The following is a 27,294-nucleotide window of genomic DNA, read 5'->3' on the forward strand; positions in this document are numbered from 1 at the left end:
ACAACCCTTCATTTCTGGGCCACCTTTCACAAATAATGCAGGGCCTTCAAACAAAACAGGTAACTTCTATTGCCTAGCAATTCGCAAAAGAAAGATACAGGAGAGACAAGCTCACCTTTCAGATGAGTCTGCCATAAAACCCTCTTTATTGGGCTCTTTCAAGATCCTGGGATTGTTAAAATAATCCCTTCAGTTTTACTTGTGTGTTTTATGGAGAAATAGCAAGGGGTCTCAGGGAGAGACATTGCTTTTGGATTTTTGTGCCCCAGTGGCACCCCCCCCCATCTTCATCCCATGAAGGCAGAGGAGTGTTGGAAAGCAGAGAGGAGATGGGGTGGGGCAGTGGAATGGTGGGTAATTACCAGGAAAAAATAGGAGCCTCCTACCTTTTATCAGAGCAAGTATCAAATACTATTTGGCCCAAGTACATTTTGTCCCCTTGTGTTTCTTATGCAAATTCAACATCTAGAGACCAGCCTTCTACAAAAGTTGACTCTGCTTCCCTGACTTCATTCAACTTGCCCTTGAAACGAGTATCAGGTACCTGATTGTTAGCTGGGTTCCCCCTCAGAGAAATTGTAGGCGAGATCTTATCATCATCAGGCTTCTCCAGAAATCAAAAACACCTGCTCTTTGTTAAGGTGGGCTTCTAAAGAGAGAAATATTCCCATTAGAAAATACCCAGAGTTCATACAGGAACACTATTGACATGACCTCCCAGCCTGAAGATATCAACCTCAGAGAAAGAAACTTTATGGCAGCAAACCTTTATTGGGCACTTACTGTGTGCCAGGCACTACACTGCTCCAAGCAACTTACATGGATCGTTTCGTTAGGTCCTTGCAACAGCCGTAGGAGGTACGAAGCCTGATTTTACAGATTTGGAAATGGAAGGCTTAGAAAGTTCAAGTTACTTGCCCAAGATCAATCAACTGGAAATGTGATGGAACCATGACCTCTAATTCCAGAACCTGTGCTCTCAGTTACAAGCGACGTAATTCAGCATTGATGACAATAATGTACACCATCCAGCAGTGACTCACTCCTAAGAGGCTCCTCTCTTGGGATTTCCCAAGCAAAACTAAGCATAAAACGAAAGTCTTCCCTGATGCCCTGCCCCTATAGAGAAAAATAAGCCACGTCCACGCAAACAGATTTGTATCTCATTTAATACTCTGAGTAATACTGTGTCATAGATATTATCATATCCTTTCAGGAGAGGAGGAAATTAAGGCTCACAGAAGCTGAATAACTTGCCCAAGAACGCACAGCTAGTAAGTGTTAGAGGTGGGCTTTTGATCTCAGCCTTACCCTAGGCTGCCTCACGGCATCTTGCAGGCGTCCATCAGACGTTTCCCATGGGAGACAAGAAATTCTTTATTTCCATTGCATCTCTTCCCGTGAGTGAACTCTGCCCTTCTAGGTCAGAGAAAAGATGATCCTCTTGACCTGCCTTGGCTGAAAAGAAGGACATGTTTGAAGATGCGTGAAAAGAATCTTCTTGAAATAGAAACAAGTATCCAACATACACAGAAGAGCAAAACTGAATTGTCAGTGAGGAAGGATCATTTATGTCGAATCAGAGGGGCTGTTCCTTATGCAGCTAGGCTGTTTTGGGCCTCTATGACTTGGCTTACTTGTTGCTTCCTCTGTCAAGCATTTTGATTCTCTTTTTTCCCTCCTCTCCATCCCACACTCCCAGTACAGACTTCCATCACTCCATGCATACTCCCACTCACCCACCGGGTTCCTAGTTCCACTGACTTCTCTGTGTCTTTCCCAGGGCCTAGTCCAGTGCCTGGTATACTGTAGGGGCCCAATAAATGTTTAAGAAAAAGAAGGAAGGAAGAAGCACAGAGTTAGTGCTAAGCCCTAGGAAAGAGAAACTCAGAGAATTCACACATACTTGTGAGATTCAAGTGCCTTTTTCTGCTCAGGAAGTAATGCCTGTAGTGAATCATGGAGATCAGTATAAACGTGCTCATGTTTCTAGGCCATAACAAACTCGATCCAAGTGCATATAAAAATAAATTAGTATGTTCCCTCCTCCTCCCCTCTTCAGCCCATTTGGTCTTTATCCATAAAATATGTTGCCTGTGTGTTATACAACATAGGTATGTCTCCTGTTACGTGAATCTACGATGCAACATTTTGTGGTACTTTGTGGAAAAGAAAAACAACTCAGGGACACATACATTTGCCAGAAAATGTTAGTTGTCTTTTCATGTAATCTATTTATCTAGTACTTTACAGTTTACTAGAGCCTTCACGTTGTTGTTCTCCCATCCTGTGAGGTGAGCCGAAGACTATGGCTTCCATTTACAGAGAAGGAAAGTGAATCACAGAAATTTTTAATGGCTTGCCATATGGCTAGTTTCTCAATTTTTAGACACCGTTGTAAGACATACCATCAATTTAACAATAGGTTTTAAGGAAGTAAGGAAACTACCATATCATGTATGCATATTGCTTATAAAACATCTCTCGACGTCTGAAATATTAAATCACATGCGTTTGGAGGAAGGAATGCGTATCTTAAAACTAAGGAAATATGGTAAGTAACAGAACAATGACTTAACCCGGTATCCTAACTCTGAGTCGTTGTGGACAGATCGTTTACCTTCTCAGCTACATTATAGACTCCTGCAAGGCAGGGCATTTGTCTATACTTTTTATATCCATCTCTCGAAAAGCTTGATGCAGTGGCTTCTGTACAATATGCTCTCAGCTGATTGCTAAAAGAGTCTGTTTCCTCTAAAAACAAAAATTAAAGGAAACCCTGACTTTTCATTCTTAAATTTCTGGGTGCTAAAGATTTCCAGGTAATAATTTGGAACCTTCCCAAGAGCAGCATTTTATCTGTTGTTTTCGGTGGGATCTCGTTTGGTGACTAAGGATTGAATCATAAGATTGCCTTTCTAAGTTCCTTCTTCCAATATTATTGCTGTGAAAGACTAACAAAACTTTAGAAGCCTCGAGGGTCTACAGTCTAAAGTTATATTTCAGCATGAAGCTCTAGATGAAATTCAAGATGAAAGTCTAGAGTTTCAGAGTTTGTAATAAAATATTAGAGGAAAAAAATCTCTAACATGTTTGCATTAATACAAATGGCCTATTTTTGTTTGCGTGTCGGGTATAATACTGCTGGGCCTGGGTCCTCTTAAGTTCAAAGTTTAGATACCCTATTTATGAAAGTAAGAAAGCAAGAAAGAAAGCAGAGTGTCAAGAAAGAAACTGTCACCTGGAACTGTTCAGAAATTAGTTTGCTTCCAATCAGAGTTGTTTCTTTGTACGAGGGGGAAAAGAATTCAACTTTTTATTCCAATCCTGGTTGAAGTGGTTAAAAAAAAAGTCTTTCCAATTCTGTGAAGTAAAAGAAATTAGACTCAAGTGGCCGTAACTGAGCTTCCCATCGGGTTATTGTGTACAGTCCCCTTTTATTCTCCCCACGGTGGATAATGCGTGTTCATTGTGATTTATCTGGAGCCGGTTTCTTTTACACTCTTGGCCTATATAAAGTTGAGCAAGGACTGGGGCGGGAGATTTAGGGAGCTTCTGGGAGGCAGCATCCACAGTCCGGAGAGAATGAAACAGTCGGGAACATGAGCAACTGCACGTGTCATTGACGCTTCCAGTGGTACGAGCCCCACTTTCTGCCTCTCAGCGCAGACAAGGAACCGTTAGGAACGGGGGCAGGCATTATCAATCTCCCTTGGAAATTGCCCCCAAGACTGTGTATGCTGCTTTGTTCTCACCTTTGATTTTAATTTCTCACTCGTCTTTCTGACCTAGAATGATCAAGGCCCGTGCCCTGGCAGGACTGGGAACATTTGGCCAGCTAGGTTTGGCCACCTGGCAAAGACCAGGTTCTGAGAAGCAATGGTGATGAGGGCTTTTGTCCTGTTGGCCGTCTTTGTGGAAGCCTCTGCAAGATCATGCACTCCAAATAAAGCAGGTATGCCCTGATGCTAGTCCGTTTTCCTGGAAAGGAAAGTTTCCTGAAGCTTCTCCTTTGCAAAGCTCAGAGCTCTGTGCTTGTATTGTTATGAAAATGCAATAATGTAGCCAAGTAGAAGCCCTTAAGCTCCCCGATGTCAATGGGACTTTTCCCACAGAAGGCAAAAATGTATTGGATAAACTTAGACTTTTTAAAATTAGAGAACGCTAAATAGATGATAGATAGATAAATAGATAGATAGAGATACATAGAGATAAAATTTCCACATTTTTTCTATTTTCTGTTTGACTATTGAATTTCTGTCCTGTACCATAAATTACTGTTTCACAGTGCTGTGCATGAAATGGGCATTTTTTAAATTTTAAGTTATGTTCCCATTTTCATAGGATTAAAAAATATATATATATGATATCTCCAATATATCCAATCTGGTTTCACAGATATTTCCTAAAATATGTTACAGTTTAAAAGTGGACCGATTTTTTGAATACATATGAAGTATAGTGCAGATATTACACAGATGTAGCAAAAACTGTAAAAGTGGAACTTCAATGACTGAGGTTTGGGGAAAACTTTCATCATAGCTCAGGAAGAATAGCAGGGAAAGAATTTTTAACCAACTGCTTTGCATCTTCAGGTATGGCTGGAACCCACAATACGTAGATTACCATATCTGATTTCAAACCATGTGTATCCTCTTTCCAGATGTCATTCTTGTGTTTTGTTATCCCAAAACCATCATCACCAAAATCCCCGAGTGTCCCTATGGATGGGAAGTGCATCAGCTGGCACTCGGTGGGCTGTGTTACAATGGAGTCCATGAAGGAGGTTACTACCAATTTGTAATCCCAGATTTGTCACCTAAAAACAAGTCCTATTGTGGAACCCAGTCTGAGGTAAGTCCAGGCCACACACTGAGGAGTTGCTAAGATGAGACAACTCCTCAGAATGAGAAGTCTGCTGTCCACCCTCAAAAGGATTTGGAATTCACCAATTTCTTTTTAAGAGTCAATCACGAGTCCCAAATTTCCAAGGATGTTAGTGTTACCTAAATTCTTCTCTTCTGCCTGGTTTAAGTGACTCTTTGGGTTTGAATGTTATTCTCCTAATTTGCTGCCAGAGCCAGCTAGGCGACCTTCTGTGAGTAGAATGAAGTACATTTCCCACCTCCACCTCACTTTGAGGCAGCTCACAAGATGCAGTCCTTCCTGGGTTGGATGGGAAAGCCATCCTCTGCCCGAGACTTGGAAGTGGTGATGAAGTGCATTTGAAGGGCATTTTAAAGGAGTGACCAAAACATAACACAATTTATAATTGGGTCATGTGAAGTGCTCAAGACAGCTAATGAGAATGAAAAGGAACCACAGACATCCTCTTGCCAAGTATCCTTTTATGACACAGGAGAAATCTGAGACCTCCCAATAAAGTAACTAGTTTGAGGCCACAGAACCAGTAGCAATGCAGTCATGAAGGGAGGTTCAATCTTCTGACCCTCCAGCTGATGTCTAGCATTCATTCTGCCTTGACTACAGAAGATTGTTTGTATATCTATTGGGTCTCAGAAGATAAGAGTAAAATCTCCCAGGGCTACCTCCTCCTCCTAAAGGCCCCACAAGGATTCAGTGATTTAGTGGAAAGAGTCATGGGCATGATTAACAAAAACATCATGTCTTCAACTAGCCCGGTAAAGTGATCTAGAAATCATCTGTGTGCTTTTAGACAGATTACTTCCCAAGTGAATATTTAAGATCTCTTTTGACTCTAATATTCTGTGATTTTAGAGCCCAACAAGTCAGAGGAAAGGCTCCCAGAAATAATGCTCATGACTGGAAGAAGGAAAGAGCAAAGAACTAGTCCATAATGTTCTAGAAATGGAAGATGGGTGAAAGTATTCACGTAAGATTACTTGGATGGAAGAAATGGATAAAAAGTTGATGTTGGGAAATAGAGATTTCTGAACCAGTTTATTTTGGTCAGAAGCCCAATGGGTGTATGGATTTCTTTTTAAGCATACATTTAACCTAGATTATCTTAAGCAATTGTACTTGAACAGACTCAAGAACTCTTTACAAAAACTATCAGCCCACCCACAGACAAAAAGAGTGGGTCCTACTGTCAATGGCAGGCATTCAAGTCTCCCCATTGGGCTTTTTTCTGAGCCATCTTCAACCACTTTTCCCAGAACCCTCAGGGCCACCCTAATTGCCTTCTTTCTTTCTCCAGTATAAGCCCCCCATCTACCACTTCTACAGCCACATTGTTTCTAATGACACCACAGTGATCATAAAGAATCAGCCTGTGAACTACTCCTTCTCCTGCACCTATCACTCCACCTACTTGGTGAACCAGGCTGCCTTTGATCAGAGGTAAGTTGTCCTGAGAGTGGAGGGCTGACAGCCTTGTTCGTGTTCTGCAGTCCCTGTCAATCAGGCATGTTTCAGTCCTTATGCAAAATTCTCTCCCCTTTTCAGAGTGGCCACTGTTCACGTGAAGAACGGGAGCATGGGCACATTTGAAAGCCAATTGTCTCTCAACTTCTACACTGTAAGTGGTCTCCAGGTCCTCATTACTGCCCTGTGGGCTTTCCAGGAGATGATGGGATGCTTCCTCAGGATATGCTCTTCCCTAAGCTCTATGAAGACCCCTATTCTTGTATCCAAGTTAAAATGTAAGCTTTGGTCTAGCTTTAAAGCTCTTTAAAGATTAGATGCATCAGAAAGTCAGGTTCCTAGACTGGAGGGAAGAGCTAAAAGATGCCACAGAGAAAAAAAGGTCAACCTTCCCATTTTACAGATGAGAAAATTGAGGCAAAAGAAATCCTGTGAGTTGCCAAAGGTCAATAGACGGCAAGATAGCCAATGTCTAACTCTTAATCGAGATTAGTTTCCACTACAACCCACTCTAGAGATTTATATTTAGGATCTAGCTCTTGTTAAAACATCTAGCACAGAGTAGTGAGCTTCCTGCCTGGGACAGGGCTAAGCAAAGAGGTTGGGGTTGGCCGCTGCTGTCTAGTTTTTTGGTCTCCAAAGCCCTTCAGTCAGTGGGCTTCCTCGTTGTCTAATCTGGGCATGTTACCTTTGTTGACATAGAAGTTAAAGGCACACATTGGTCTCTCTCAAAATAAAGTGCTCCAGAAAAACTAAATATGCAATGACCATTAGCCTGGCTGCCCTCCTGTTTGGAAGGGATGCTTTGTTTTTTAAACCTGCAGCTTCCAGTGAGGAAGCATACACACAGTGACACTAGCCTAGCTGGCTAGAGGAAGATGCAGGCAGAAACAGAAACCTTTACATGGAACGGTGGAACTGGAAGATATCCTTACAGGCCATTATGTCCAACCCATTCATTTCACAAGGGAAACAACTGTGTTACTTGGAACTGCACTGATCTTGAAGTCTTTGAACTTGCTTTACGGGCTCCCTGGAAGCTATTAACCCTGCTGAACTCAGGTGAGAGCTGGAAGGGATCCTAGAATAACCTAGTCTATTTTACATGTGAGGATCTGAAGCCCAATGAAGAAATGATCTCCCCAAGACCCCACAGGTAGTTTGGAGCAGTACCTGGTCTGGAAGACAGGTGTCCTGACCTTGATCTCTTAAGCTTACTCACCGTGAGGGAAATGAAGCTGATGTTTCACGAGGCTTTGCTTGCACAGGCCCTTTGCAAGGCCCTGTGTCTAATTTTATATTCAAAATTTTGATTCTTTTAATTTCAAGGGCTCTCTAAATTATATAAGCTTCAAGATCCCACAAAACCTAGATCCTCCCCTGGCCACACAGCACTAGTGGTTAAGTCCTGAGAAAAGGAATACCGTGCAGCCTCTTGACCTATAATCAGGGGAGTTCATACCGTATGGATCGCCAGGGTGATGAAAGGATGGCCAAACCACTGTAACTGATGAAGGTTGTCCAGAAAGGAAAGTGGCCTTCATGCATTGACAACAGTCTCAGGGGACGTCCCGATGCCAGGCTGTCTTTACTGCTGAGTCCCTGTATGAAAGAGCATGATTATTGTTTTAACCAGATAAAATTATAGATAAGATGCTATGAAGATTTTATAACAGCTGGAAATGGAGAGGCACCAGGATTGTCAAAAATCACCACCCATCATCAGTCATGTCGGGCTAAGTTTCAGACATAATTGTCAAATCTTAGAACTTTCTTAAGAAAAAACAAAACAAAAGTTAAGAGGCGTGTTCTCAACATCACCCAGGCCATCCTCTGTGCTAGATAGACAGACTTCATAGGATGCTTTCTTGAACTGTTCTAGAAATAAAGCCAAAGTCTCCCCTGGAGCCCACCAAGACCCTTACAGACAAACAGACCTCAGCACAGAAGGGGCTCTGATGTTACAACAGAGACTTTATACTGATTAACATTCCCGCCATGGCTCGGTTTCCTATGTCTGACCCATGCGTTTGGTATTTTTCTTCTCCTCCCTTCTTCCGCTTTGAGAGCATTCTTGTGTCTTTCTGAAGCAACAGCTGCGCCCTGCATACATTTCCATCAAATTACCAGAGACAGAGCTGTGCCCTAGATTGCACAATGGAATCAACGCACTGCAATTACTTAGGATTCTGAGAGCTCCAAATGCTAGGCTCCAAAACCACCAGTTCTACTCAGCATGCTTCCTCTCTTCTCTCTCTACCCCCTCCCACTCACTTCTGCATATGGCTGGCATTCTTGGCGAAAAGTTATTTTGACTCCCCAACCAACATAAAGGAAGGTGGTCAGCTTGCAGAAGTAGCCTGGTGTTGTGGTTAAGAGAATAGTCCTTGACATCAGACCATTGGTTTGAATCTGGTTCCACCACTTACTAGTTGTGTGACCTTGGGCAAGTTAGTTAACCTCTCTGGGCCTCCACCTGTGCATTTGTTAAATAAGAATAATAATAGCACGTACCTGATAGGGTTGTTATGAGGATTAGATGAAATAATCCTCATGATGCACTTTACACAATGCCTGACGTAAGGTAAGTGCCTGAAAAAGTAGTCATTCTCGTGGTTGTGGCCTTTGACCCCATTTAAAGTGGAAACTCTGAGCGCTCCTAGCACCAGCATTGTTAACTTTATAGGGTTGAACATCAGTGTCAGTGTGGGATTAGGTTGACTTTTATTCAATCAAAATGGTACTGACCATTCCTCTTAGTTAGACAGAGAAAAATGAAAAAGCCTGGAATAGAACAAATGCAAGCAATAGAGTCCAAAACCATGGACTTTCAGAGTCAGAGCAAACCTCAGAGGTGATTAACCTTGACCTTCCACCCAAAGCCCAAAACCCTTCTGCAAGACTGCTCAGTGGTGGGCTCCCCAATTCTTCGAAGGACAATAGCAATTTAAGCCTTCCCATGTTAGATCAGCGTATGAAATCTGACAATCTGAACTCTGGCGCATCAGTCCTGGTTCTTTCTTCTGAGATAATACCATGTGATGATGTTGCTGACAGTCCTTCAACTATCTCAAGCTTGTCCTTCCCAAGCTAAATATCTTCCCACTGTTGGCGGTCCACTCATCATCCTAGCCACTCTCCTCTGAGTGTGGTCCACTTAGTCAGTGCCCCTAGTAACAAGTGGAGCCTAGAAGTGAAATGTTATATTCTAGACCTTGTCAGACCAATGAAGTTCAGAGGTGACCTTCTAGGTTCTGGAAGACTATAAGAACATGTTCTAGCATAATATTAGATTGGGATAGTTTTCTTCCACCGTTATCTCACATTGAGCTTGTGAGCAAAAGCCACTCCCAGATCCTTCCCACATGAACTGCTGTTAAACTACCAATACCCATCCTAACTTGTGTCACTAGCTAGTTGTGACTCAACCTTTTGGTCAGATGAAGGAACTAGACAGCATTATTTTTCAAGGGGCTCTTCCATCCTGTTTGATGAATGAGTAGTGTATGTGGTGTTTCCAGGTTTCCAGGGATGCCAAAACAAACTGTCCAGGTATTATAGGGTGAAGCTATCTGGAAATAGGTTCCTAATTTTCATGTTAAAAAGAAATTAAGGGAAAATCGTGTTGAGTATTGCCTTAGCTGTTGAGTGAAAAGTGGAGAAACTGACCATTAAAAGTGTTTTGTTTTAGAAATTGAATTAGTGGTGCAGATTCTATTCTCAACTTTGTAACATAATCTGGCAGGTTCCTGTGCAAGTAGAGGCGTTATTCCACTATTCCAATATTCTACTGGCTGGTCCCCGGGAGATAGAGTTGGGAGAAGCAACTTTGGCCAGGTTGGGGACAGCATTGTGGTACCTAGGTTAGGTCCCACATTTGGAAACAGTCTCTTGAAATATGATAAATCTCTGAAAACAACAAGGAACCTTAAAAACTACTGTAAATCTGCCACTTCAATTTGCATATTAAGCTAGTAAATCACTTATGATTAAGAACACTATTGTTGGGGCCAGCCCAGAGGTGTAACAGTTAAGTTCACGCACTCCACTTCAGCGGCCTGTGGTTTGCAGGTTCAGATCCCAGGTACGAACCTATGCAACACTTGTCAAGCCATGCTGTGGCAGCGTCCCATATAAAGTAGAGGAAGATGGGCACAGATGTTAGCCCAGGGCCTATCTTCCTGAGCAAAGAGAGGAAGATTGGTATTGGATGTTAGCTCAGGGTTAATCTTCCTCACAAAAAAAAAAGAAAAAAAACCATTATTGTTTAGGGGCCGGCCCCATGGCATAGTGGTTAAGTTCGGCATGCTCCACTTCCGTGGCCCAGGTTCGTGGGTTCAGATCACGGACATGCACCTACACCACTCATCAGCCATGCTGTGGCAGCAACCCACATACAAAATATAGGAGGACTGGAACAGGTGTTAGCTCAGGGCTAATATTCCTCAAGCAAAAAAAAAAAAGGAAGATTGGCAACAGATGTCAGCTCAGGATGAAATCTTCCTCATCAAAAAAAAAAAAAAGAACATTATTGTTTAATTAATGCAACCATTTAAATGGTGCAGCGGGCTGACAGATGAGAAGAAAACAACTGATTTCAGGGTGACTGAGTCAGAGAAGCCTGGCTGGACCTGCAATCAGTAAAATAATGTAAGAGGCACTAGATGATTGCGAATCCTCTCAGCCAATTCCCTGAATTTGACCCTTAGGGGGTTAAAGTCCATTTTAACTAGATATTCTTGTTGCCACTGTTTACCTATTGCAGTTCTGTAAATCTCCAAGTCCATGAAACTCAATCTTTTAACTAGTATCTGGTCTAAGCTTTATGCTTCTGTTACATAAAAATCACCATCATAAAAACACTTCTGCAAGGCAGATGAAGGCAAAGGTTATTCCCATTTTGCAGATGGGGAAACTGAGGCCCAGAAGGCTGACTTGCCTGTAGTGTGTCCTGTGTTAGTGATGGGAGCTAGGATTAGCCCAGGATCCTTATCCTTCCATCATGGTGCTTTTGTCTCTGGAGGCTAACCTTGGAGAGTAGTGATGGGAGCTAGGATTAGCCCAGGATCCTTATCCTTCCATCATGGTGCTTTTGTCTCTGGAGGCTAACCTTGGAGAGTAGTTAAAGATCGTTACTAGAGTTGAATGAACCCAAGACTCAAAGAATGGAGAGATCAGCCTCCTTTGGGTAAGTCAACTGGAAACTCTGCAATTATTCCTAATAATTCACCCAAACTGCCGGGTGAAGAGGGCAGGTGAAGACCACACACGCCAGGCCAGTGACCAAAGGCTGCCTCTCCTGGGCTCAAATCGTGGTGATGACTACCTTTTGTACTTAGAGCTGAAGCCACAGTCTTCTGGATCCACCCCCATAGCCCCTCTAACTTCATCTCCTGCCTCCCTCACTCCCCATCTCCCCCATCTCGCGCTTTGCTCTCTCATGCTCCAGCACCCTGGCCTCCTTGCTGTCCTGCCAGCCACACTCTCACCCCAGGGCTTTTGTCTTGGCTGAAACACTCTTCACTGGATGTCTGCATGGCTCCCTTCCTCTCCTCTCTCAAGGCTTGGCTCAAATGTCACATCCTTAGTGATGCCTCCCCAACCATTGTATTTAAAATTGAACTTGCCCCTCCTGGGACTCCCAGTCCACTTTATCCTGTCTATATTTTTTATAGTTTTCTGATGTAACGTACTATATTCTATCCTAACCATATAATTTACTTACCTGTTGTCTATTGTCTGTCTCTCCTGCTAGAATGTCAGGTGGTTGGAGACAGAGATCTTTGCTTTGTTCACCGATATATCTCAAGAGACAGAACGTCCTGACATAGAGACTAACCCAACAGAGAAAGCGGGGTCTGACACATAGTAGAGGATCAATAAGTTGTTGTTATTGTCATTGTTGTTAACTGTACTGGGACATCAGATCATAAACTTTCCAACCAATGTGGGAATCTGCTCAGGCAAATAGTAGCAAGCGCAAAGCAGGGTTTCACGTGTTGGGTCCTGGTGCCCTTGGGTGATTCAGTAAAGCATAGAAAGCATAGTGCTTCAGAATTCCTGCATTCCACTATTTTTTCTATCAATCAAATCTTATTCCTCATTGGCATAGATGAGACATACAGTATGTGTCTCACTCTGACCAGCAAATCCAGACATGTGTTGCCCTCATCGCTTCTAAGATGGCACCAGCATCCTAGGAGGTACAGTTTCTCTGGTCCTGGAGAGTCTCACTGTAGTCTTATGTGCCTGTGCCTTTGAATTGATTCCCACCTCCATCCCATCCCAACTTATTTGCTCCTGTTGGACCCAGCTGCTCAGTCTGAGAGGTCATAATGCCCAGTGTCCATTTCCTTCCAAAGAATGCCAAGTTCTCCATTAAGAAAGAAGCCCCTTTTGTCCTGGAGACATCCGAAATCGGTTCAGATCTGTTTGCAGGAGTAGAAGCCAAGGGGTTAAGCATTAGGTAAGTACATTTCCTTCATGTTATATTTTTAAATACAAAGAAAAGAAAAAATACCAGTAGAGAGACTTTTTAATTACCAGATGTTTCCCATGACCTTCTGGCTCAAAGTGATGTGTTTTGTTTCATTTTCAGGTTTAAAGTGGTTTTGAACAGCTGTTGGGCCACACCCTCGGCTGATTTCATGTATCCCTTGCAGTGGCAGCTGATCAACAAAGGGTAGGTACCGCTCTCTGGAGCAAAGGGCTGAGAGGGGGCACCAGGTAGATCCAGGGCTACTCTGTCTTGGGATAGCTTGGGAGTAAGAGGCGGAACCTCTTGGAGATCAATGACATCTTCCATGCTTCCAGGCTGAGTACTGATGCTAGGAAACATTTACTTAGTACTTTCTAGGTACCAGGTACTGTTCTGAGAGCTTTGTCGTATATTAACTCATTTGCCTTACAAGCAGATATTATTATGTCATATCCATTTTCCAGATGAGGAAACTGAGGCACGGGATGGGATTAAGTAATGTCACATAGTGTGTGTGTGTCTGTGTGTGTGTTTTGGGGGAAGTGGGTTTCTATCAGTCTGACACCAGAACCCTGGTGAGGACTAAATTAGATAATCCATGTAAAAAGCTTAGCACATAGTACCTACTCAGTATCCAATTGATTAAAATAATATCATTGTTTTTGGGGGGGTTTTTTGGGGTTTTTTTTGCTGAGGAAGATTTGCCCTGAGCTAACATCCATTGCCAGTCCTCCTCTTTTTGTGTGTAAGGAAAATTAGCTCTGAGCTAACATCTGTGCCAATCCTCCTCCATTTTTTTTGTATGTGGGACACTGCCACAGCATGGCTGGTGAGTGGAGCAGGTCCGCACCTGGGATCCAAACCCACGGACCCAGGCCACCAAAGTGGAGCACGCAGAATTTCAACCACTCAGCCATAGTGCTGGGCTCCATTTTTATTATTAATTCAGTAGATACTGGGGAGGTTTTAAAATTTTTGAGAAGAGGACTCAAGTATTGGAATTGCACAATAGAATGGCTATTCTGAAAGTCATACATAGGATGGTTTAGAAACAGACCATGGGAGGTGGGAAGATCAGATTAGAGGCTGCGGCAGCTAACCAGCCAAAGGTGATAAGACCTGAACTGAGGGCAAGCCAAGGGAGTGGAAAGGTCAGCCAAGGGAGGGAGAAGTGATAAGAATTTAGCAACCCATTGAATACACAGTGGAGGGAAGGACAGGAGAAGGGATCTGAGGAATATGTGAAAAAGATGGCTTTGTATTGTTGAACCTGTGGATTCTGAAGGTGAGGAATTGTTTGTCGTGGGCTGCTGGGGAAGGGGCTTTCTGGATAAGGTAGTTTGGAGTCTCCTTGAGTTCAGGGATGACATGTTGAGATTGAGATAACACTTGTCCAGAAGCGCTTAGAATTAGAGCTTTGCAAAACAGAGGAGAAATGGAGCTACACTAGAGATGCAGACATTGTCCACACAATGAACAGTAAACACAGAAGAGGCCATTCACCAAACCAAAGCAGACCAGTGTGCCCGTGTTATCGCCAGAACCCATCAGGGCTGAGTCAACACTGGGGCCACGGACAAAGACGGTTAGATAACAAAGGTGAAGCCACTTTGGACCTTTAACTACTTATTTTTATTTAACAAACACTTAAACAGCACTTACAACATACCACACATTGCTCTAGATAGGTGCTTTACAAATATTAATTTATTTAAATTTCATTAAACCCCCTATAAAGTGGGCAGTATAATAATCACTATTTTATAGATGGGAAAACCGAGGCACAGACAGGTTCAGAAACTTGCTCAAAGTCTAGAGCTAGTAAGCGGACGGACCATCTGGGGTTCAAACTCAGCAGCGTTACTTCCCGGGTGGTGTGGGTAGGACAAGCCGGCAGAGCAGCATCTAGACAACCCAGGAAACCTCCCCACAGGGATGAGAGCTGAGTTTGGGTGCTTAAGTCACATCTGTCATTGAATGATTCATTTAGGTTCTGTTGACGATGGTACAATCAAATGACCTCAGGGAGATTCTGAAATAAATTTTTGACCTACAGAGCCCTGAAACTACCATCATGCATTGGGAACCTCTCTCAAATAACGGCCACACAGGGGCAAGGTCTTCAGCGACACGGTGGAATCATCTCCCTGCGGATAGTTCTGGTGCTGTTGCTCACCTGACAGATGGGCAATATGGCAGAAAAAGAAAGGCTTGGGGCTTTCTGGTAGTCTCTAAGAGCGGTCCTCAAACTCTCGTGTGCACAGGAATGACCTGGGGTGCCTGTTACACATACAAGTACCCTGTAAACCTACCACATCAGAAGGCCCCTGGGCGAACCCTGGGAATCTGCACTGAAGCACAGCCAGTTAAAGGAAGCCTGACCTATTTCCACATTCTGCCTAGTTGAAATGGCCCCGGAGGTTGGAGATACCTGCGCAAAGACCAGTGTTAAAGGGGAGAATTAAAAAGTCCTCTCCCACAATCTCCCAGACGCTTTTGGTTCACACTGGGCCCTTTTGGAAGAAAACCTAGTTTTCAAGAGTGCCTGGAGAGATTAGAATAGATATATTATTAGGAATTTTGGTCGTATGAGGGGAAGGAGACTCCTGTGGTGATGGTGTGAAAGTCACCCTGTAGGCATTCCACCGTCCAGAGACGTCTGTCACAAAGGGGCAGGTGCCACAGCCGGCGCCAAGAGGCAGCAGTGCCAAGACATCTAGGCCTGCCTCCTCCCAACCCCCGACAAAGCTCTGCTTACATTGTTTTCCATTGGCTGACACCAGGCCTTGGGCACTCCAGCTGCAAGGAGCTAATTTAAGGACTTGCTTCTTCAGTTCATACAAGGATCTCGGGTTGATTGACCAACTGATCCTCTAAGAGTTTTCTTTCACAGCTGGGAAAAGGCCCTCAGCTCTGTCCCTGCTCAGAGGCCGTCACAAACAGAGCCCAGCTTTTCAACCTTGGTTCAGATGTGAAGCACAGCGTTCTCTCCTTGTTTCACTCACTAACTCTCAGAGATGACGTTTTTCAGTCCTGCCTCTCATTTGGCCCCAATGTCTGGTTCTGATGGAAAGGAGTGGGAGAAGGTGCATCTCGAAAGCTCTCTGGGGTAGCTGGACCGCTCTCTGGTGTGTGTTGAATTGGATTGACAACAGAGTCAGAGAGACGTTCCAGGAGGGGCATTAACTTTGAGGTCCACTGTGCTGCTGCCCACTGGTTTTAAGCTTTTGGACCCATAGACCGTATGCCACAGAGGACAGACTCTGGTGCTCCTCATCATCTGCAGACAACAAGCCCCCACACTCCTGTGGGCCTCGCTGTACATTCCCAAGAACAATTGTGTCCATTCCCAACACCTGGTTGAATGTTTGGCATTTTAATAGGGAATTAGTATGTGTTTGGTAAATGAAAAAGTATTTTGCTTAAACCAGGATTTTTCAATCTCAACACCATTGACATTTTGGGCTAGATCATTCTTTGTTGTGGGAGCTGTCCTGTGCATTGTACAAAGTTGTGCAGCATCCTTGGCCTCTACTCACTAGATGTCAGTAGCACATTCCCCCAGTTATGACAACCACAATGCCAAATGTCCCCTGGGGTGCAAAATGCCCCCAGGTGAGAACCACTGTGTTTGACAAATGCCCATCTGAGTCATTATTTTTTCTTTTATTGCAATTATTACCTTTGGGACTTTGGAACTTCCCAAATATTACGTTCTCATTATAGAGAATTTGAGAAACACATAAAGATTCAAAGAAGAAAACAAAAACTGTCCATAATTCCACCACTCCGTAATAAGCCAGTGTTAACATTTGGATGGTATCCTTCCAGTCATTTTTCCTAGGCTTATATTTTTACAAAAGTAATTATATTAAATAATACATATAGAATTTAAATAATATAATGTAAATTCAAATTCCCAGTGGCAAAACCTCACAATACACACAGAGAAATGTGTTGGGTGTGACTTGGACTTGCTGTGGCAGCACTTTGAGAAAGGATGTCTTTATCTCTTACTTAAACTGGGAGTCTGTACATGTCCCAGTCCTTCAGAGGGCTTTATCTCGGGGATTTCACTTCTTTGGGACAGATGCATGATGACTTACCAGGTGTGTGGTTTCTCATAAGTCACTCCCCTGCTGCTGTACCCTGTCTGTAGAAAGGGGACGATCACACCCATCTCAGCTCCTCAGCTTGACCTCATAGTCCTGAGGATAACTGAGATGCTGCCAGTCAAAGAGCTTTGGAAAGATAATGCGCTGTATGAAAGCTCAGGGGAGCGTTGTTGTCTATGAATTGGACTCAGAAGCCCTTGCTGGAGTTCATGAGGTGATGTTTTCTCTCCCCTACCCCTCCCTTCACCCCCATGTGCCTCAGCTGCCCCACGGATGAAACAGTCCTCGTGTATGAGAACGGGAAAGATCACAGAGCAACCTTCCAGTTCAATGCCTTCCGATTCCAGAACATCCCCAAACTCTCCAAGGTTTGGTTACACTGTGAGACGTTCATCTGTGACAGTGAGAAGCTCTCCTGCCCAGTGGTGAGCCACCTCTCTCAGGAATGGCCAGTATTTGAGAAGCTGTATTTTTAGTTGGGAAATTGTAACCAGACCAGTGTAGGTGTGTGCTGAGGGCATTCTGGAGGAAAGGGCACTGAGTGTGGGGACAGACGTTCTGGGCTCTGTCTGCCACCAGCAAGCTGCACAGTCTGGCGCGTGTTGCTTAACCTCTGCAGCCTGGTTTTCTCATCTTTAAAGATAGAGTGGTGATAAGTAATGGCGGCCCTTCTCTCTTCAGAGAGCAATGTTAAGTAAAATGAAAGCGATAAGAGACGGAAAGAGCTTTGAAAAGCACAAGGAAAATTCAAAATCTAGGTGGCAGCAAAAGGTGGGTATTTTTAGCTCCTGACTGGCCAGCCTGAGGGTCCATCTCTGGGACTTGAGATGGACCAGAGACAAGCTACAGAAATTCCTGACACCGGGTCACAGCTGATCTGACCATGTGAGAGGAAGGACCTGGCAGCGGGGCTCCAGGTTCACAGACCTGTTTAGTGCAGCTCACGCTGGGGGAGGGGGAGAGTCAGTTTCCCCTCCACATCCCCCACCAAGAAGTTGCTGCAGAATCAATCAACATGAATAGCAAATTCAGGTGGATGACTGTTTTCCATTGGGACCTGCTGTCAACCTGGTCCTTAGAGCAGTGGTTCCAAAGTGTGGTCCACAGCAGCTCAAGCATCACCCGAGAACTTGTTAGGGAAGCAGATTATCAGGCCTCCCCTAAACCACCTGAGTCAGAAACTCTGGGGTGGGCCCAGCAATCTGGGCTTTAACAAGCCCTTTGGGTGATTCTGAGGCATGCTCAAGTTTGAGAACCACCGCCTTGGAGATCTAAAAGTGTTAAATCCTAAACTATCACCTCCTTCAGTCTATTTGGACCAGAGACCTTGTTGAAGAAGGACATAGTATTTCTAAAGAGCATACCTGCTCACCTTACCTGTAGTAGCCAACAGAAATAAGCTCATAATCTCTATTTCTATTGATTCATTTGGCCAGAAAATGGTCATTTATGAGTGCAAATAGAGAAAGGGAAGGGAACAGAGAGACATTTAACAGTTGATGAAAGGATAATTGTTAACACTACACTGAGAAAACAAAAGAAGGGAATGAACTAGAACACATTTTGCAAGTGTCCACTTTTCAAATCACTGCCATGAGAGTAACTGTAGGTAAAAGGCTTACTTCTAATCAAAAGAAGTTGTGCCAATCCCTCCCACACCCAATGACCTCTTCCAGCAGGACATCTGTCAGCCTGAAGAGTTGATAAAGTAAATCTTTCTTCCTTTTCTCAAGTTAGTGGAGGGATGAGAGTTGTCTGTCCGGGTTACAAAAAAAAAATAAGGTAACTAATATCTGTTGACTGGGGAATTTTGACTCCATCTAGTTTGTGACACGTTTTGTTTTTTAAAATCTCTTGTCTTACTCTCTTTCCTCCCCTATGTTCATTTCTCATCCCACCTTCCTCCCTCCTCTCCCCTCTGCTTCTCCTGGCCTCTAGACTTGCGACAAACGGAAGCGCCTCCTCCGAGACCAGACAGGGGGTGTCCTGATCGTGGAGCTCTCCCTCCGTAGTAAGCTTCTCTGTTTTTCAAGTGGTTGAGTTCTCTCTGGGCTGTGTCCACAGGCACAGCTGGTTTGAGCATTTTAACTGAATTGCCAAACCAGTTGTGCCTGTAAACACAACCTTTACCCACAACTCAAGTCTTCCCAACCCGAGGGGTGGGGGGTTAGGGGGGTGCGAGGAGGTGCGGGGGGTGGGTAGCTCATGCCAAACCAAAGAGTTGACGTTTGTTAACTACCCTGAAACGCTCTATCTACGGCCTAAATTCCAATGCCCCCAAGGAATCAGGAGGTGCTGAGCTTCCAGACAGAGCATGCAGTCAACAATAATAGTACAAAATGAAACGTACTGCGAATATCCAGTGCAAGTCCACCAAACTTTGCTGACAGCCAGCGCTGGACTGGGCCTGGGCTGGGCACTGGAGTTTCAGAAATAAAGGAGACCCACGTGGGTCCTGTCCTCAAGAACTTATCCTCTAGCAAGGAGATGTTAAATGCTAAGGGAAAGGGAGATTACTGTTGATGGGGTAGGGGGAGTTAGGGTGCTATGGAGTATATGGCAAGGGGATTCAAGTCCCCTTCAAGTCCAGGGCTTAGGGAAGACCTCTCCGTAATCTTTAAGTACGACCTGAAGTATGGTGTGACACAAAAGGTAAGCAAGGCCTGTGGGAAGGCTGAGGCCTACAACTTAGAGGACAGTTAACAAACTAGAGCCAGGGGCCAAACCCAGCTGCCTCCTGATTTTGTCTGGCCTGTAATCTAAGAACTGTTTTTACCCTTTTATGTGGTTGAAAAAAAAATCAAAAGAACAATATTTCACAACACATAAAAATTATATGAAATTCGAATTTCAGTGTCTAAAAATTTTATTGGAATGCAGCCATACTTGTTCATCTAGGTGTTGTCTCCAGCTGCTTTCATGCTGCAATGGCAGTGTCAAGTAGTTGTGATAGAGACCATATGGCCCGTAGCTGAAAATATTTACTATCTGGCCCTTTCCAGAAAGTTTACCAACTCCTGCCTTAAAGAGCCAAGGAGAAAATGGTGTGAGATGAAGGCTTGGTAAACCCTGCTATAAACTTTGTCCTAAAGGCAGTGGGGAATCTGTTGGTTTAATCAGGGGAAGATACGGTCGGTTTGTGTTTTAGAAACAGCTCGAAGACATCTCCTTCCATGATCTTTTCTTAAACCTTTGGCCTCTCTCTCTTTACTCACTACAGGCAGGGGATTCTCGAGTCTCTATAGCTTCTCAGGTAAGACGAGACAATTCTGGGAAATGCCATGGGGAACGCCTTTAAAGGGAAGATGTGTGTTTTAAAAGAAGTTTACCGTTGGCCCCAGCGAAGCCTTTAGGAATTGAAAGTTACTCTTTAAAGCACACTTGAGGGGGGAGGAGGGGCATGGAGGTAGAGAGGTATCTTTCCAGCCAACGCCTGAGCTCTGAAGGGAGGGAGGGGCTGGGGATAAATTGGATGAAGCAGAACTGGATCCCACTTCTCAGCCAAGACATCACCAGGTGGCTTCCCTTGGGTTCCTGCATTTAGAGAACGTGATTTTCAATGATCTATTCATTCAATAAATATTTCTGTGTCCCTGCTATGACTGTGCCCCTCATTAACTGAATGAACTTGGGCAATGACCTCATCCTTCCATTCCCCAGTTTCCTCTATGAAATTGGGCTAATAATTGTTCCTTTTCTACATGGCTGTTGTATGGATTAAATATTACAGCTGAGGGCACCAAACAATGCCCAGTACACAGCAAACATCCAGTACAAATCAGCCATAATCACTATGACTCTGTACCAGGTGCCATTCTAGGCAGTGTAGCTACTGCAGTGAGAGACAGGCAAGGCCCCTGCCCTTGCAATACATGTGAGGTGTTGGAGTTTGGGAGTGGGGGAGAAAATGATTTAGATGGCAGCTAGGGAAGCCTCTCAGAGGAAGAAACATTTCGGCTAAGACCCAAGAGCTCACCTAAATGATGAGAAAGAGGCAAATATGTGAGGAGATGAGGTAAGACAGTTCTCTTTATTAATCGACTCACAGCTGCAGACTTTGCTCTCACAATTACAGCAAATCATGTAAACCAACTTTTTCAGACTCCAATCCCAGGTTCTCATTTCTAAAGGACGTTCTACAGTGAAAGCCCCACAGTGAAATGTGCCATCACTGTGTTATCGAAGTTCAGATTCCTGTCAGTCAGAGGTCCATAACCTAGGTTTATCTGTTGGGTTCTTTGTACCGATGAAAGTGAGCTACAGAAACCCCAAAGGACGAACAAAATTGACTTTGCATAAAATGTGCAGTTTTATGAAAACCTACGTATCGCCCCTAGTTGACTCTTATGTTGAGTTAACTCTTTGTGGAGTTGTCCTTGCTCCTTGTAGAACTGTTCCTGTCTCCTTCCCTGTCTGGTTCACAGATGTTCTCTATCACCTCCTCGTGATGCTGGGGATTTGTGCCGTGTTATAGAAGATAGCCAGGTAGGCAGCTCCTCCGCCCAAGATCATCTCCTCTGTCAGTGACAAACTCACATTTACTGTGCTGCCAAAAAGAACAAACAGAAGACCATATTGTTGGGAAGCAGAGAATAGCGCTTTGCCAAATATGTGTTCCAATGATTTTTGTGAATTTCAGTGATTGTTTTTCTTTGGTGCCCCACTTCCTCTTGTGACTTCCTGTGGCTCTCAGATCCCGCAGTCCCACTCCTGCACCTGGTGGAGGAGCCTCCTTTCCCCAGACTCAAGTCAGGGCTGCTGTGGACTCCTTTGAAAGCTATTCTAATTTTAAAAGATTAGCACAGTCAACCAAGTGCAGCTGAGCATTTTGAGGAGCATGTTGGGCATAACGACCAAGTCAGTGCTAAGTACAGAATGCATAGGAATAACCAAGTTTGCTGAAAGGGCCTTTGTCATTGATGCTGTGGCAATTCATATCTAAGGACCAGGGCTGAGCCACCAGGCAGGGGGTTCCAATCTTTCAAATGATGGTATGGGAATCAGAGTAGAATACAATAGTTTTGTTCAAACCTGAGTGATATAAAGGAAAACAATTATTGAGAACCCCCAGTGCTAACCTAATGTGTTTTTATTATAGGGTTTCTTAAATATGTATAAACATCATATAGGTATAAATTCATTTTTATAACTGATATGTATTTCTAAAATCAAAAGAAAATTACAAATTAAATAGGAATAAAGCAACAAAAAGAATAAAACTCACATTGTCATGAATTTAACATCATTAACGCGGTGTTCCCTAAATGAAACTGCTGCTTGCAGCATGACCAGGGAGCGAGTACCACAACAGGGTCTCTGAAGCTTGTCAACCCAATCCTACCACATGCTTTGTGATGCTCAATGCTCTCACTATTTTTTTCTACTTGATCTACTAAGAAATCTTCGTTTGTACAGAATGGTCTGACTTCATTTAGCCTTTACTTCAAAATTCAGGCCCATAACTGTTTTTGTCCCATTAAATTATGATCGCTACACTGGAACCAACAAAAAAATCAGAAACACAACTGCAAATATGACCAATGGAATGACGTGGTGCCACACCCTGATACCACGGTCACCCCAGCGATACAGAATATGTCGATGTTAATGATTTACATTGTCAGCAAGTAAAAATGGAATGAACCAATCCTGGTAGAGAATTGGCAGATCCTAAGAATGTAATGTGGACCCCAGTTTGAGGCTAGAAGCTGGAATGTAATAGGAAAAGCCAGAGCTCTAAGTTCTTTTCTTAGTCTTGTACAGACTTAATTAGTGGGCTTATAATTTGAAAACATGTCAGTTTATATCTCTGTATTTAATGTATTTGAGAAGTTTTGAGATCTGTAGTTTGATGGTTCTTTTACAATTGTGTTAAACAACTCAGAAATTAAGCTGGTTCTCAAATCTCTGGAGACATGGAGTACACGCCTGTTTAGCAATAGGCTAGATTAAAATGACTTAATATCGTCTAAACTGGTCTCAAAGCTGGTGCTCCAACCAGTTTGAGATCTCTTCTTCCTGTAAATTCAGAATTTTTGTAATGAGAAAGGTCAGAAGACATATTTTATTGGTTCTAGTCAAAAACTCTTAAATAGCATACTCATAGCCATAATCACAAATCCTTGGCTGTCAGAGTAAAACAATGTTGTATTAATTTTGCTTTATTTTATCATAATGTTTAATGATCTTGTATCTCTACCTGGTGCTATGGAATAAATAAAATGCCTTCAAATAAATAACCTGTGACTACAGTTTACAGTGGTAATATATCATGTTGATAGCCAATTCCTCAACACCCCCAGGGCTTGATACAACTAGAGCTTCGTAGACTCACATATATACCAGACTTTCCATCATTCTATCCTACATTTCCATTTCCAAAATTCCAGTATTGGGTCTCTGATGCAAGGAGGCAAAGCCATTTTGTATGATTAACATTTAGGGGAAAAAGTCTTTTTGGTCATCCCTATCTCTAAAGCCCTAACTTCTATCACCAGCAACTGGGTGTGTTTCGACTTAGTTAACTAACAGCCCGTGATGTCTGATTGCCCTTCGTGTCTCATAACTTCTCCATTAAAGAATTAAGAGGAAGCACTCTCAAAACAAACCATCTTGTAAATTCCCATTAGTGCTAAACATAAAACAGACATTTAGAGAATGTGGAAAGGGTATATTCTACCTTAGGTATTATTGGTTGACATAGAAAAAACACGGGAGATAGATATATATATATGGTAAGGAAGATCAGCCCTGAGCTAACATCCATGCCAATCCTCCTCTTCTTGCTGAGGAAGACTGGCCCTGAGCTGACATCTATTGTCAAACCTCCTCCTTTTTTTTTTCCCCTTTTTCTCCCCAAAGCCCCAGGAGATAGTTGTATGTCATAGTTGCACATCCTTCTAGTTGCTGTATGTGGGATACCGCCTCAGCATGGCCAGACAAGTAGCACGTCGGTGCGCGCCCAGATCCAAACCCAGGCTGCCAGCAGCGGAGCACGCGCACCTAACCACTAAACCACGGGGCCAGCCCCATGGGATATATATTTTAGGACATTGCTCTTATCAAAATTCCTGCTTATGATCCCTAAAGACTCTCTCTCTCTCTCAAAACTTGAGTGATATAAAGGAAATATATATTTATTTATTTATTTATATAGAGAGAGACATGCATATATATACACACACACACAAATCTTTACTGATCTATCAATTGATAGAGAGATGGATTTATATATATGTTGCATATATGCATATATATGTATATATGTGTGCATGTGTATGCATATACGTGCATGTGTGTGAATATCTGTATATGTGTATGCACATGTGTGTATATAAGTTTTATGTGTTTGTGTGTGTGCGGATGCCAAATGTTTATGTTACAATATTCAATGAAAAAGGTAGAGGTAACAAAGTCTTCATTGTATGAATGTAACTTATGTAAGCATGTGGGCTAGGGCTGGAAGGAAACAAACACACACACACTCCATACAAATACAAAGATGGGTTAATAATAGATGATCGCTGTATCCCACTTCATCCCTACATCTGTGTATCATTTTCTAATGCTCTTTTAATGTCACAATATTGGATTGCTTAGTTTTGTCTACACTTTTGTACATATCTCTCTTGGTCCTTAATATATTGCATTATTACTATTTATGCCACCTCTCTCCAACTAATTAAGAGCTAAAGATCAAGGAAAGTTTCATGTTTTCTTTTGTCCCCCATGTGGTACTTGGCACAAAGTGCTTAATAAATGTTCCTTGTTCATGTTCATCTGGATGAAGGATGAATGGATGGATGGATGGATGGATGGATGGATGGATGGATGGACGGATGGGGACTGGCCCATCTCTCTACGACACCTCGTAGCAGAGGTCACCGTGTTCCCTTTCATGGTGGAACAAAGTGTTTTGGATCCAGAAACCCTGATCCTAGACTAGGGAAGAAGTTATGAGGCATGAGAAGATAAATTTTGGCCCATTGTCTCCATGCTGGGGTAGCAGAGGTTACTCCTCTGTCCCCTTCATGTAAATACCTCTGCCTTCCCTCTTTCTCAACATCAGTCAAAAACTTCCTATCTTTGATGCTAAAGGCCTGTGGGGAGGAGCAGAGCCTACCACAATGAAAATGGAGTCATGTTTTAGAAAATGGAGTTAGTGAGAATCCTCGAGTTCAGTCGCCAACATCTTTCTTCATCCCTTGCAATGAAGAAAAGTCCTGCTGATGGAAGTGCTTAGGAGCTCTCAGTGGAGATGGGACTGTTTGTAAAGCACTTCCCTTGGCTGGTATTTAGTGTCCCTCCTCCTGAAGAAAGGCAAGAACTCCACCAATCGTTCTGTAAAATCTGGTATTAAAGGCTCTCAACCCACCAAAAGGTGATTTATTTTACTATACAGAGCTCAAAAATATCTCCATAAAGGCAGCTCAGAGGTTAGGCAAAAAAGAAAACATCCTCACTGGTTTCCACTTCTTCAGTCATGGGAAATTCAACAGGAAAACATCTCAGACATGATATACCATTCAAATCTCTCTGCCATATTCAGGAGCAACCACACGGAAGATAATCTGGATGTGAGGAATTGCAAGGGATGAAAAAAGAAGTACTGTAAATGTATTAGTGCTTCAGTAAATCTGTTACAGGAACCGCTGAATAAAACAACATGGAATCCTATTTGTGTAAAGGGGGAAATACTCATAGCAGAATGGATAGGTTCATCTTTGTCTGCTAGAGATTTAAAAAAAAATAATAAGTACTTCATAAATGAATGAAAACTTCCATTTAAAATTCAAGCCTTGATTGCATCCATTGCTCAGTGGATAGGAACAAAATTACGCAATAAATTGAGAACAGGACATTATCCATTTGGAAGCTGCAGTGCTCAGAGGAAATTAGAGCCTGGGACCAGGCCTTCTGGTGATTGACTGCAGGGTCCTGTCTGCTTGGAATGGCCTGCGTCCTGTTGGATTTCAGTGCTTGCTCACACATTAGATAAAGCTTCATCCCCTGAACACATTCTGGAGATGCCTTCTGATATGGGCTCCTGTCTCCTTGCAGGCTGATTAGCTGATAAAGAAAATAAGCACTAAAGGTGAGGGAGCAGCCACCTTGCCAAGGAAGGTGGGGTGGGTGGGGCCTGCGGCCCCAGGCTTTGTTCTCCTGTTTTCCCCTCCTCCAGAATGAAATTGGTTTCGGTGCAAATCGCAAGCTAATGGGCCGGAAATATCTGGCAGTCAGGGCAGGCTCACTGGCAGGTCTGGGAGCAACAGCCCAGCCCTGGCCCCCCAGGGAATGAGTTCGCCACATCCAGCCCTTCCAGCTCCACATTTGCTCCGGGCCGCAGAGCACGCGGTGGGAAGAGGAGGCCAGCTAGAAGGCTCCCCCTACTGGGAGACTGACTCAACACCCTGGAAGTACAGCCCCTAAATTGTATGTTTAATGCACCCCACAGACTTTCGTGAGATCCTACAAACATCTTTAAGGAAAATACTCACCTCAGAAGATCTCTGGGACTTGAGCTTCCTCCTCAGTAAATTCAGGGAGTGGAATAGTGAAGCCTTCTTTGCCTTTCAGCCAGAAAGTTGTTTGTTCTCCTTTGCCCTGTGGGAGGCAAAGGAAAGCGCTGGTGACTCACAGGGGAAGAGAGGCTGCCTGTGAGATGTGGCCTCCGTGCAGACAGCTCTGGCCTCCCTTGCTGGCTTACTGAAAATGTTGTTTGTAGCCAGAACCGCAACTAGGCAGGAGCTGCCTCAGTGAGGAAAAGGCCTCATTATAGATGAAATCTTCATGATTTCCTTGGGCTTTGCTGATTAGCCTAGAAGGACAGTCGGCAATGGCCTAGGGGTGAGGGCCAGTGGAGCTAAAGTTTGTTGCAAAGAAAGTCTTTAAAAATAATAATCAAGGGCCGGCCCTGTGGGATAGCGGTTAAGTTCCCGGGCTCCGCTTTGGCGCCCCGGGGTTCGCAGTTTCAGATCCTTGGCAGGCACCGACGCACGGCTTGTCAAGCCATGCTGTGGTGGAGTCCAATATAAAGTAGAGGAAGATGGGCACAGATGTTAGCCCAGGTCCCATCTTCCTCAACAAAAAGAGGAGGATTGGCAACGGATATTAGCTCAGGGCTGATCTTCCTCACACACACACAAAAATAATAATAATCAAGTCTATTGGGCTCTTACTACGAGTAGGGCACCAGATGAAACACCTCACACACGTGTTCACATTTAATTCTCACATCCACACTTTGAGGGCAATACTATCACCATTCCCATTTTACAGATGATAAAACCAAGCCCTCTAATCAGACAGCTAGTAAGTAATGAGACAGGATTCAAAGCTAGGGCTATATGCTGC

General features: G+C 43.6%; 1 protein-coding gene across 1 annotated transcript; it reads left to right on the plus strand.

Moving 5' to 3' along the window:
• Positions 1–3,879: 3,879 nt before the first annotated feature.
• TECTB (tectorin beta) lies at positions 3,880–21,432 on the plus strand. The gene is made up of 10 exons (XM_058542703.1): positions 3,880–3,955; positions 4,664–4,854; positions 6,182–6,324; positions 6,430–6,502; positions 12,711–12,814; positions 12,947–13,030; positions 17,204–17,366; positions 18,880–18,952; positions 20,162–20,194; positions 21,366–21,432. The coding sequence occupies exons 1-10, from the start codon at positions 3,880–3,882 to the stop codon at positions 21,413–21,415; spliced, it is 990 nt and encodes a 329-aa protein (XP_058398686.1). The 3' UTR covers positions 21,416–21,432.
• The last annotated feature ends 5,862 nt before the right edge of the window (positions 21,433–27,294 follow it).

This window comes from Diceros bicornis, chromosome 6 (assembly GCF_020826845.1).
Source record: "Diceros bicornis minor isolate mBicDic1 chromosome 6, mDicBic1.mat.cur, whole genome shotgun sequence".
Taxonomy (NCBI): domain Eukaryota; kingdom Metazoa; phylum Chordata; class Mammalia; order Perissodactyla; family Rhinocerotidae; genus Diceros; species Diceros bicornis.